This window comes from Anguilla anguilla, chromosome 17 (assembly GCF_013347855.1).
Source record: "Anguilla anguilla isolate fAngAng1 chromosome 17, fAngAng1.pri, whole genome shotgun sequence".
Taxonomy (NCBI): Eukaryota; Metazoa; Chordata; class Actinopteri; order Anguilliformes; family Anguillidae; genus Anguilla; species Anguilla anguilla.
In genome coordinates, this window is record NC_049217.1 from 10,420,919 (window position 1) to 10,433,641 (window position 12,723).

A 12,723-nucleotide genomic window follows, 5' to 3' on the forward strand; every position below is an offset into this window, starting at 1 on the left:
GGTCGACTACTTGAATTCAGTGTGAAATGATAATATCTTTATTTGTATAGGTTGTAAAAGATTGACGATCAAAACACCAAAATGAAACAGTAACCTGTTATGGATTTTTTCATTATTATCATGATCATCCTCATTGCGCATAAAAAAACTGTTACTCATATGGGTGAACACATAACATACAGTAAATTGAAGATACATTCAACTCCAAATAACATATTAAATGATTATTCATGTGGCAATTTCACAGACGTAGCCTCCAAAGTAACGTTTGAAAACCAATCAAAACGACAACTTTTAATGCAGAATAACGATTTAAAGAAGAAACATAACGCTATGCTTAGTTAAAATTAAAGATTTGTTGACTTTAAACTATCACCTATGAATTCATTTAATCAAGTAATACGTATGTTGTTTACTGGAATAATTGGATTTGAAGATTCATTTAAGTCAATGCTATGGCCTCCAAGCTACGTGATTAAACAGGTAAAATATAACTTAATTCCTCTCAGGCCACATCCCGCCTTCAAATGGGCTACATTGTCTGTTATAGCTGTACATCCTTGTTTTAACATAGCTGTAACACAATTCCGCGACAGTTCCATGAATTAGTATTTCATTTAATTGATTTATAGTTGTACTGTTGTGGTTGTGGTGGTGGTAGTAGTATTCCCATGGCATTAGTGGTCTGGTCTAAGTAGCCAACCTGTGTTCAAAACCCAAATCAGTTGGAAACGTTTTACCTGCGCTAAAAGAGTTAGCAATGTAAATGTGACCGTTTGATTGACAGGTAAAACCAGCACAGTTGTTCATTTGCAGCTGTTAATGTTTCAGATGAACCCCTGCTCATCTCTGAAGGACATAATGCTTCCTTGATTGTAATTACCGGTGAGACTGATTTGTGTGGTCTTGATGGCTGTAGGCTGTTCCGTGTGGTCTCAAGTTAACAGGCGATCCTTGAAGATACTGCAGGGGCCCTGGCCAGCTGGCATGGGCGCAGAGAGAATCAGCCCCCCTGCCCCCCTGTCACCAATTCCAATGTAGCCCACTCCCTGGTCTGCGATCACACTTTAACTTTTTTTCAATATAACCACGGAAAGTAACAATGCTTTTGTTGATCCTGGACCTGCTGTAAATATCTTGGCACAATTAAGTGAGGATACTTTTGAAAAATTTGACAATCGCCCCCAATATTAAGTAAACTAAACTATATAGAATTTTAACAGCTGTTAGCTAACTAACTAGCCTCTGGATCTTGTGCGTAGTCAAATGGTGAACTTCCTGGTTTTGGGGTAGCTGGTCCAGGATTGAACTGGGAAATAGCCAGTTTGGCTCTGTATTCTTTTGTATGGCAAATTTGCATAAGGGCTGCAATTTCTGCATAAAAAGAGCATGCAGCCAGTTGTACAGTTCTGTGCTTGTGTTTGAGGCTGCATTTAATTTGCCTGTTCATACATGAGCAAAAAGGCTCAAAGCAGTGATCTGCCATGTATGTCCGTTGCTGAAATGGCAACATTGGTGTCAGAGTGGGTCTTAAGATTGAAGAAGAACTTTCACACGTGTTCCCGAGAGACAACCAGAGGGGACGAATGATCAGAAGAAGACAGCAGCAAAGATAGCCACCCCCGGCGAGGAACAGGGCGAGCGGGGGCTGGGAATGATGGGTTTTGCAGCCGGAGAATATAAAGCAACATCTCCATGAGCAAAAAATTCAATTTCCGTCGGCTGTAGGTGCAACCCACCACCCACTGGAGATGGCGGGTTTGCTGTCTCATGTGGTGCTAGTGTAGCCTGTTGGGAACCCTCCACTTAGATCGGGCACCGTCAGTCTGTGGGCAGGAGCGCCCCAAGAAGAAAAGGGTGAGCCACTAGGGCTACAACGAAAATAGCATTCATGTATGTTGTCAGGTAGCCGGCATGCCAGTAACTGCACTGATTGACACAGGCTCTACTGTCATTGTAATACAACAGGGACTGTTAGCACGTAGCACACCATGGGTAGCGATAGAAATTAAGTTAAGTTAAGGACAGTAACTGGTCAAAGAGTGAACATGCTGAGCCGCGGTAAGCTAGCCTGGCGACTGGGCTTAATCGCTATTGAGCTAGAGTTCTTTCAAGCTGAAATTACTGGCTCGTGTATTTTAGGTTTGGACACCCTGGCCAGCGGTTTGCCCTTCTCAATGGCCAGTCTCTGCCCCAACCCTCAGCTCAAATGCTCTGCATATGAAGGCAGAAGACCTGTAGCAGAGCAGTAGGGAGGGGCTTAGCCCGGGGGAGCACAGCTCTCCTAACTGAATTCCAGCATTTGTTTTGCAGCCAAGGACAGCGAGTGCACACAGGCTAATGTCAGGTACGACGTGCACACAGGTGCAGCCCCGCCTATCTACCAGCGGTCGCGGTGCAGACAGTGGAAGTAGAGGCATAAATCATGGAAATGGCCGCCGACAGTGTAATTCGCCCCTCTGAGAGCCTGTGGGCTTCCCCGAGGAGTTCTGGTATTAAAAAAGGCAGCTCTCTCCGGTTCTGTGTAGACTTACACCACCCCGATACGAGCTATGGTGAACCCTGATAAAATGTTCAATTTAGACACTGATACTAGCGATGTAGGTATCGGGGTGGGTGCTGTCAGAGCTCATGGAGGACGAGGAGAAAGTGGTGGCAGGCTTCAGTCGTGTGCTCAGGAAAGAGAAGCGTAATTATTGTGTCACCAGGCAGGAGATGTTAGCAGTGGTTGCAGCAGTGCAGCATTGTATGTACAGGGCCACACGTTCAAAGTCTGCACGGAACATACTGCACTGCAATGGCTGTTGAAGTTCAAGGAGCCGAAGGGGCAGATAGCTTACTGGATTGCAAAGCTACCACCTTACCCTTGAGCACCGCCCAGGTAAGAAACACAGCAATGCTGATAGCCTGTTGTGCTACCCCTGTGTCAGTAACCTGTGCCAGCACTGCAAGTGTGCTGAGCGGAGGGAGGACCGGAGCAGAGAACAGGAGACTGCCCCTGAGCCTGAGACCGCCTCCAAACCTGAACCAGCCCCAAATGAGTAACTGCGGGCAGCGCCATCTTCACCCTGGAAGAGATGCAGCCTGCTTAGCCCTTGCAGTCTCAGAGAGAGAACTCTGAAGTGGGTCTGGTACTGCAGTGGGTGTGGGAGGGGAGGGCAGGGGAGGGGAGGCGGCCATTTGTGTCGTCTGTCTGTTTTCCAACAGTAGTAAAGACATTGATGTCAGTGTGACCAGTTGAACAGTTCTGTGCTTGTGTTAGAAGCTGCATTTAATTTATTAGTTTGGTACATTCAGTAATATACGTTCAAATAAATCAAGAAACCTAACACATTTTAAGTTTATGGTTTTGGAATATCGTTCTATACCATGCCATAGAAATCTTATAGTCTGGGAACATGATCCACAAAATTCAGCACATGCATAGTTCAGCGTTTAATTGCGGAACGGACTGTGAGCGGGGGCTTGTTTCCCTACGTGCGGTGGGTACGGTTTGGCTGTTGCACTCATTCGTGCGATGTGGAAGTGGAGGTTAGTAGAATGTTAGCGGCAGCTGTTGGTTTTGTATGCGTGGAAGCTTAACACAAAGTCACAGTTTTCTTACGAACTACGCAGATTTATACCGATCACGAATGCCTCATGTTTCAAAACGTAGCACATAGCTTGCTTTTTATACAGTATTGCTAGCGTAAAATAGCCAGCCAGCGTTAGCTACTAAAGTCATGTCTTGTGTCAGCGTGGTTCACAAACTGGGGAGTAGGGGCTGAAAAAAAACAATGATTTACACGTACCTTCAGTCAGATTAAACTGGAGTCGTGCATCGCATTCTACTCATTGTTGGTGGTTCAACACTGCAAACATGAATCAAACTGTACAAGAAAACCGACGCATTTTTTGACTGTTTTAATTCGATGCCTAATGAGATTGCTCATGTTCATATACTGTGTCGGCTATTAGTCTGCCAGACAGTCGTTTAGGTAGGATAGGGATAAGGAACTCCACACGAACCGATTCACCTTATTTTAGCTGGTCCTTAATGCCGTTTAATCTTTCATTGTAGAAGTACTGTGGATGAGCGGCCGTAAAGGTTTTATTTTATGACTTGACTTTATTGAACACATTCCTCAAGATGTCATTGGATCTTTTATTTATTTATTTTTTCTACATTGCAGTCCGTATGTCTTTGGACAGTGACAATTTTTTATTGTTTTGTCTCTACTCTGAATATGATGGGTTTATTTAAGATTATTTTTATTTTTCTGAAATTAGCAAATCGCTATGCACTGGGCTGTGACTTGCACCATAGACCTGGAGCTCTTTTTGATTTTACCTCCTTCCATCCTTTCCTTGTGTCTTTTTCTGGCTTCCTTGGCTTCACCCAACAGAAGATGCAAGGAAAGGATGCAAGGATGGAGGAATCGAGAAAATGTATTAGGCAAATGGAACGTCTTTATGCATTGTAGAATCAGTCTGAAGCCATGTCGATTACAGACATGGCAAGTGGGAAGAGGTGGATTCACAGATAGATCATTTATACATTGTGCTTTCCTGAAACAATGCTTCCACGAAAGATGCACTCCTGTTTCCTTGCTCATGCATCCTTCGGGAGCCTTCTAGGTCCTCGCTCCTAGCTCCTTCAAGGAGCATTTAATAGTTTGGAATGTCCTTAAAGATCAATTTATCGAGGTTGGTTGAGTATCGAGGTCGGATAAAATAAGCAATTGAAATGACCCCTTGACCCCTTGAGCAGGCAGGCAGCGCAGGCGCGAATCGCAGACTACGCTGACACTAACTTTGCAGTGCGCTTCGCCAAAATTTCTGTGCGCTGCTCCATCTTCACTGCCGCACCCTCAACATCACCTCTCCTCCCACTGTGGCACACGGGAAGTCACCAAATTACCAAACGGGTTCAGGCGCGTCAAAATCCATGACAGAAATGCCAGGTTGCCAGTCGACCACTTCTCCAATGCCAAGCAGCGGCTTTGTGTGTTTAGCAGCTATTGAGGCATTTATCAAGAGCAGGATGCATTCTTATTTTCTCAACTTTAGGCTTTTGTTTTATTTCTTTTATTTTGTTGTTTTATCTTTAGTTTTTGAATAATACACAATTTAGATGGCTTGTCTTGTTTTCTGCATGATTTTCCCTAGAAAGGGAAAAAAAACATTTTGTTCCACATGTTTACATATTAGGTTTTTTCCATGGCTGGTTTTCCGTATGGTCGGTATGCAGATTAGCTTTAAGAATCTGATGTACTTTGAGCAGTTTTGCATTTTATAGATTATATTACAGTTGATGGGCAAACCCAGAAATCAAACCGCTTTGAAGACGTTATATTGTAATTTCAAAGTTAGGTTTGAATACCAGAGAATAAAAGCTGCCTTGGTGGGAGGATCAAATCTCACCCCATAATTATAGTTATGTAACATTTTTAAAATCTCTTCTTTTTTTTTTTTTTAAATGTCTCTTGGTTTCGGCAGGCATCCCCCCGCTGCTTGACATGTGAGGCTGGACATGGACCAGGTGACCTTCTGCAGTGACACGGTGCTCTCGGACGTCCACCTGCTGCACCCGAACGCCCGTCACCTCATGACCCGCCTCAATGCCGTGGGCCAGCCAGGTATGGGCTGCGACAGTCTCTCTCTTTCCTTCCCCGTGTCCCACTGTCTGAAAATGATCAGTGGACACGAGGTATTGTTCTCTTCTATGGATTTGTATTAATTCTCCCTGGGGGATGAGATGGCCATCATTGGATAATTGGTTTTGGATGTTCTCTCTCTCTCTAATACACAAAAGCATAGTATGCACATTCTCAGACCAAATGTAATGTTCTCTCATGCTGACGAAAAATGTTATTTTTGCACATCTTTCCAGTAGTTCCCCTTCGTCAGGTTATGAGGTACTTGGTAGTCCTTCGGGCGGAGAGCTGCTTCACTTCTGTTTCAGAAAGTAACGTTCTGTTGGTGGAAAATTACAAGCTGTGGCTCAATTCAAAGGCTCTCTGTTTGTGTAATTTCTGTCTCTACTGATTGCCCATTGAGGCTGCGCTGTTTAGCGGTCGACCCCTCTGTTGTTTTATTGTTTGTGCAGAGCAGATACAGTGAATAGGAAATCCAGGGAACGCATCTAGTTGGACGTGCTAATTACGGCTATAAGAAATACACGCTTGGTTAGCAGTGGGCGATATGACAATTTTATGTCTCCACTGGTACAGTATCTGCCATTATATGTCTTTTCATGGAAATTTTTCTGGAACGCTACTCTGGGAATGACTGCCAACCAGAAAACATACTGACCAATGTTACTTGCTTTGAAAAGCTTTGATTGATTGTAATGATATTCAAATAAGTGGTGATGGATTTTGTCACTATATTGCTTTTTGTCACCTATGGTTGTTTGCTGCTCCAGGCATGGCGTGCCATGGGTTTGTGATCCTGTGATAGCTGTTCTGAAAAATGAACCATGGTAGTGCAGAACTGTATCAGTGAGGAACGTAAATTCACTGCTGGAAATGTAATCCATCCTTATTTGTTCCTTTTCATATTTTCAAATTATTAAAAAAAATACTTTGTCAGTTATTTAAGCTACAGCATTTGCTTAAAATAGTTTTTATCATGTTGTTATAATTATTTTGTTTATTAACCATTTTAAACACAAAATATTGTGACATGGATTGTGCATCCCCAAAACATCAGAAATAAATCTTTTTTTCTTTTCTTTTTTTTTAATCACCCCTCTGCTTTGGGATTGACGGACACATCCAAAAAACTAGACGCCTGACCACCTTGTGCTGTTATAAAATTATTATTTTAAGGTGCAGTATTGTGCAATTGTGGCCTTGTATGTCAATATATTAGTCAGAACCATATTGTCCCAGAGGGGAAGTTTGGTCTGCAAACAGGATTGCACACAAAATTGCTAAAACACAGTAACCCCGAATCATGAATCCCATTATTTAAACTTGTAAGCAGTGGTCATTCATTAAAGCATCACTTGTTGATATTTTTTATAATTAGGTCTGCATGCAGAACATGTAGAGTACATCTGAGAGCAAGAAACACATTTTTTTATTTTATTTTTTATCGCTGAATGTGCTCGGTTGGAAATGCCTTGGTTCTCTGTCTTCCAGAGCTGTCTTGATTTGTGATGACCTTTCATTTCTGGACCCGGAGCGGCTGGCACTAATCAAGCCGCTCTGCGTGAGACCCCCCCCCACCCCCCACCCCCCCACCCCCCCATCAGAACCGTCACAAAACTTCTTAAAGAAAGATTGCGTCTTTCACAGAACGGAAAACGGGGAAAACGAAATTTAAAAGTAGTACTGACCGTGCTTTCCACAACCCAAAGACAGAATGTTAAAGAAAAGAAAATCGGGAATGAAGAAATATAGAAATATTGATTTGAGTGACCCTGTGGCAGGATTCAGCTGATAATGGTTCCAAATATTGATATTGGTGCAAACATGGCCATGCATTTATATCCTAAGGGTGAATTAAAGCTAAGAATAGCCAGATGCCTTGAATTTGCAATGATACACATCTCTGGGGTGCTGACAGGCGTGGCATCACCCCAAAGCAATATTATTAACAGCTCTGTGTGAGTTCCTGGTTAAAATCCTTCCCAAAATGTTTTTGTCTTTTGTTCAGTCAGCCAGCAGGCAGTATCAGACAACCTGATTTTCGTAAATCATTGAAAAGGGGGATATCAAATATGGACTGTGAGGGGAACATACCGTTAAACCTACCATTTGCTGATTTGTTGGGCCAAACGCAGCAAAGCGTCTCCCACGACAACGTCATCTTGTGGTTGATCAGCCTATCCTGCATACATGGCCTCACCATAGAAATATTACCAGCACCGCTTTCCGCCATGATGACTCGCTACGCTGGCTGCAGAGACGTGCACTGCGCAGTGCGTGTGTGTCTGTGTATCGGTGTTGTCTTTGGCTCATTTGCATGTCAATGGAATGCACTCACCACCCTGAATACAGGCTCAGAATAAAACAGTCCTTTCTTGTTGAGGCCCTTTTAACATTAACGAGTACTTTCTTCCTTTAATATTGAAGTGGGTTGGAATTGTTTTTATCCTGGAAGAAATAAGCCGTAGGTGATCAGTAGGCACGCATCATTCAGTTATATTTCAATATAACTGAATAATCCATATGTAAGGGTTAAGGGAAAATAATGAGACCGGTTATTTATTTATTTTTTCTTAATCATCTTTTCAGTCATTTCTTAGACAGAAATGGTTCACTGCTTTATTTGTTGGACCATAAATGAAGTTCTATTGCAATCTGAGACAAGGTGTGAAAATTATGCCTTATTGGGATGGAAGGTCCTGTTATAGATCACATTCAATGGAGTGACTCAGTTGACGTAAGCACCATGTTATGCTGCAAGCTGTCACTGGACACTGGCAGAACCTGGTGATTTAGTGAAGTTACTTACTGAAGTGGTATTGCTTTTTCTTCCAGACCTCTTTCTGTAGTTTTCCCATCAAACCTGGCATCATATATCTCTTTAACTTGAATCAACTGACACATCACTTTGGTTTCTTGATTTTTAACTTATCCTACCTGGGTTTTCTCGTTTATTCAAGTCTTGTACTGAATGGGAAATAGTATATGGCATAGTGTGTGTTTTTTCATCAGAATGAACATGGTCTTGGTAAGGGCTACTGAACTCCAGGTCCTGCAGGCTGCAGTTTCTGCAGGTATTTGCTCCAACCATGCAATCATCCTTTATTTATGGCACTCTGCCATCTAATTTCACTAATGAGCTTGCTTGCTGGACCAACGGGGTAAAGCAATTAGTGAAATCAGGTGGTGTAGTGCATGTTGAGTAGCCCTGAAATAGGTAGTCGCAATAAATATGTATCAGTAGTAAATGCTGGAATATGATTGATTTGATGAAAGAATTTCAGCCCTGGATTTCACTAGATGTTCTTCTGGGATCTTTTCTGACTTCCTGGACAGGTTGTCGCTGAGCCCTTGGAGACATTTTGGCAGGTTGACCTGTCCCAAGTGTTCTCCATTTGTAGATAATGGCTCTCACTGTTGTTCTGTGGAGTCCCTAAGCCTTAGAAATGGCTTTTAACACTTTCCAGACTGATATATTTCAACAGCTTTCCTCTCATCTCTTCTGGAATTTCCTTTGATTGTAGCATAGTGTTCTTGTAGAAGCTTGGTGGTAACTACTGCACTTCTACAGCAAGGTTGAACATGAGTGAGGTATAGATTCAGTAGGGCTGGCTACAATCAAGCCTGGCTGTGTTCATTGGGCTGAATCTAATTATCAATTCAATTTGGTTAATTGGTTGATTGAGTTACTACAAGGGCAATTACTTTTTCACAAGTGACATGGTTGTTTAACTTTTCGTTAAATAATTGAAATAATCATTTTCAAAAATGTGTTTTCTGTTTATTCAGGTTCCCTAATATCTCATTTTGTCTAAAAATCTGAAACAGTTCAGTGTGAGAGATATGCAGTAATAGAAGAAATCTGTAAAGGGTGCAAATACTTTTTCATAACCAACACAGATATGCCATATTGCCCTTTACCAAATGTAAATGTGTGATCAGTGTTTGTCCTTTCCAACCATTGTGAGCCTATGGAACAGCTTGCCACTTGAAATTAAGACATTTTATCATAAAAACACTTTTTAAAATGAGAATGGTGTGTCAAATGTGATCTGCTATTTTTTTATGTATATGTTGATTTTTAATCAATTAGCCATCCACACAATCAACTAATTAACCTCTCAAAAAATCCTGTGTATAAATGAAACCAATAATAATGTGAGAATATTTTGTATTCCATTAAGTGGGAAGTAAGCAATTGATTGAGTATTTATGATTCAATTTATAGCAAGTGTTCACAGGATCTTTGCAACAGAATTGTAATGTTTTTTTTTTTTTTTGTTTGTTGTAATTTTGTCGTAGTTTTCATTTCACGGTTTAAGATCCTGTGGGACTGTGAGAAAGAAGACGACGCCGGTGACGGTGGCTCTGTGGTGGACGCCTCTGAGGACACTGGTGGTGTGAGAGGAGGAGGAGAGGATGAGGAGCGAGTGATGAGGGAGGAGTGCGGGGGTGGGGCCAGCGCTTTCTTGGATGAGGACGGAGATCTGGACGTGGCGCGGAGACCCCAAGACCCCGCCTCCGTGGAACAGGGCGTGGCCAGGCGCGATGCCATCTGTCCCATCATCCTGACCCAGGGAGGGGGGGCACCCGCTGACGCCAAGGAGGAGGAGGAGAGGCCCGGGGAGGAAGAGGAGCTCAGCAGAGATGTGCTTACGATTGGTGAGACGATCATCCTTGTTTGGGAAGGGATTGTTTGTATTGGGAAGCACCAACCAGAAAGGAAAACCAGTCCAGGAAAGACGGTCTCATAAAAAAGCTCTCTGTTCCCCATGAAACATTCTGACCCCCCAGCTTCCCAAAACCCCACCCCAACCGTGACCCCTGAACCCAAAGTCATACACTGTGAGAAAAATACCTTCATACATCCAGTGATGTGAAAAGGAATTCTTTCAGTTCTATGGTTTTACATATTGGTACATAACTAACCCTCATCTACTCCTCACCAATCCTAACACTACAGTTTTTCCACAGAAAGCATCTGCATTTTGGCTTATTTTTGGTTGAATAAATAGTATCAATGTAATATCTGTTTCTTTACCTCAGGAGGTTGGATTTATTTACTTTTAGGACTTGGTGAGGACCTGTCCTTCACTAACTTTAATGTGCAAATGTTAGTCCCCCCTCTCCCCCCAGGCTTGAATAAATGTGGTAAATTCAGTCACCAGGATTGATGGGGGAAATGGGATTGTTTTTCCTGGGGGGGTGGGGCTAGCAATGATCAAACTGAATTTAGGAGGTTACCACAAATCCTGTGTCGAACTGAGCCACCTCACCCAGCCTCAGAAACATACCCATTTGGCTTCTGCTCAGTTGGAATTGACTGATCTTGCGGCTGATTGTTTGCGAACGGCCTGGAAAGACATGCTTTGAAGGCAGACGAATGAAAATAACTTGACCAGTATGTTTCACAGGCTCACGGCAAATTGATCAAATGATCGAACTGTGAAAATGAAAATTGGGTCCAAGTTTCTGTATTTTACCATCAGTGGAATAATGTGGGTGAGGGAAAAGCTTGAACCTGCGATAGTTTGTGGTGCATGCAGACGTTGTGGTGCATGCTACCGGCTTGTCCTTGTGTTTTCGGTTGTATGAGATGTTCTAACCTCACAATCCTGTTTTCTACAGAACATACAATGGCTACACCCTTAGAAGATGTTGGGAAACAGGTATGTGTTATGTATTTTACTATTTGTGTGTTTGGTGTGTTGTGTGTGCTTGTACATCTTGGTGTCTATATTTTCCTGTGCCATAAAACCACACAGACAAGATCAGCTGAAAATGTCATCTTGTCTAGGTCTGGCGTGGTGCTTTCCTGCTGGCTGATTTCATTCTCTCTCAGCCAATGCTGTTCCAGGGAGCCACTGTGCTCGAACTTGGGGCTGGGACCGGAATTACCAGCATCGTTGCTGCAACACTGGCCAAAAGGGTTTATTGCACAGGTATGCTACACCTTTGCACACACTAGTTCCTTGGAGGAATTAGAAAGAGAGTCAACACACAGGCTGTGTAGAGGCTTATTAGCAGAGAGTAGTGTTTTTTCCATACTTGATTACATTGGTTCATGCTAATGCTTTGTCATACTTTATCAGCTGTTGATGTATTTATTATGCTATGAACAACACGCATGCACGTGCACATACACGCATTTTAAAATCCAACATTTCACAGAGCATGTATTGCTTAAGCAAAAAAAAAAAACGTACCTGCTTCCAATTTAGCAGATGGCATCCCTGCCAGGCCAATTTTCACTTCCCTGTGGCGCCATCTTTTGTTCCTGGTATAAACGCAGCGGCTCTATTGCTAAAGCCGAGTTCGCTGTCCAGGGTAGCACATCGCGCACAGTGGTTTCCCACACGTTGTGAGGAAATTGGTAACAATATGTAGACAGCATCACGGGCTAGATTACTTTCGGTTTGGCTGTGTATACAGGAAAGCCCAAAGAGGGAAACATAATATTTGAAAAGCTGGCAGATTTATGAAGATCATTTTGTCCATCCCGATGATCTCAAGAATTTGCATCTGAATTTCGTGTGCTTCGGGGCAATGTTTATGAGGACCTAAAAGTGTTCATTGTGTGGCCAGAATGCACTCGCACTGCCAGCCCAATATCATGTGTAATCCTGAGAATTTGTTGGGAAGTCTTACAACTACGCCAGCAGTCACCTTGAGCGCAGCGTAACGCAGTGGGTGGTACATCTGAACCTTTCCTAAACTAAACTAAACTAAAACTTCCCCCTCATATGTGTTACGTGTGTGGCATGTGCACTCCAGTGGCACTGCTGGTGCTTGTAGGTGCCAGACGGAGCTCAAACTTGTAATTGATTTGTCAGGGCTGTGTGGGGGTTGGGTGGGTTGGTGGCGGGGGGGGGGGGGGGGGGGGGGGGGGGCGAGTAATCGAGTCTAACCTTTGACCCGTTCTCTGTTGTTTAAAACGTGAGACTGGGTTCATTTTCCACCGGTCATGAAAGAAACAATGGTCCGATTAATTTTATTTTTTTACAGTTTACAGTAAGACAGCAAGAGCTCACCTGTGTGATTAAATATTCACTAGTATCCAATCAGTTAAGAAGCCTTTAATCAGTAT

The 12,723-nt window shown here is 42.9% G+C and overlaps 1 protein-coding gene across 2 annotated transcripts in view; it reads left to right on the forward strand.

Moving 5' to 3' along the window:
- Positions 1-12,723, forward strand: part of mettl22 (methyltransferase like 22) — a 35,409-nt gene that overhangs the window by 9,601 nt on the left and 13,085 nt on the right. Inside the window, exons 1-5 of one of the 2 annotated variants that reach the window (XM_035399382.1) lie at positions 3,450-3,531; positions 5,479-5,618; positions 9,939-10,298; positions 11,265-11,305; positions 11,434-11,578. In XM_035399382.1, coding sequence (XP_035255273.1) covers positions 5,513-5,618; positions 9,939-10,298; positions 11,265-11,305; positions 11,434-11,578 — 652 coding nt within the window. In that variant the 5' untranslated portion in view covers positions 3,450-3,531; positions 5,479-5,512. Of the gene's footprint in view, positions 1-3,449; positions 3,532-5,478; positions 5,619-9,938; positions 10,299-11,264; positions 11,306-11,433; positions 11,579-12,723 lie in introns of those variants that run through there. The other variant, XM_035399383.1, reaches the window with a different exon arrangement.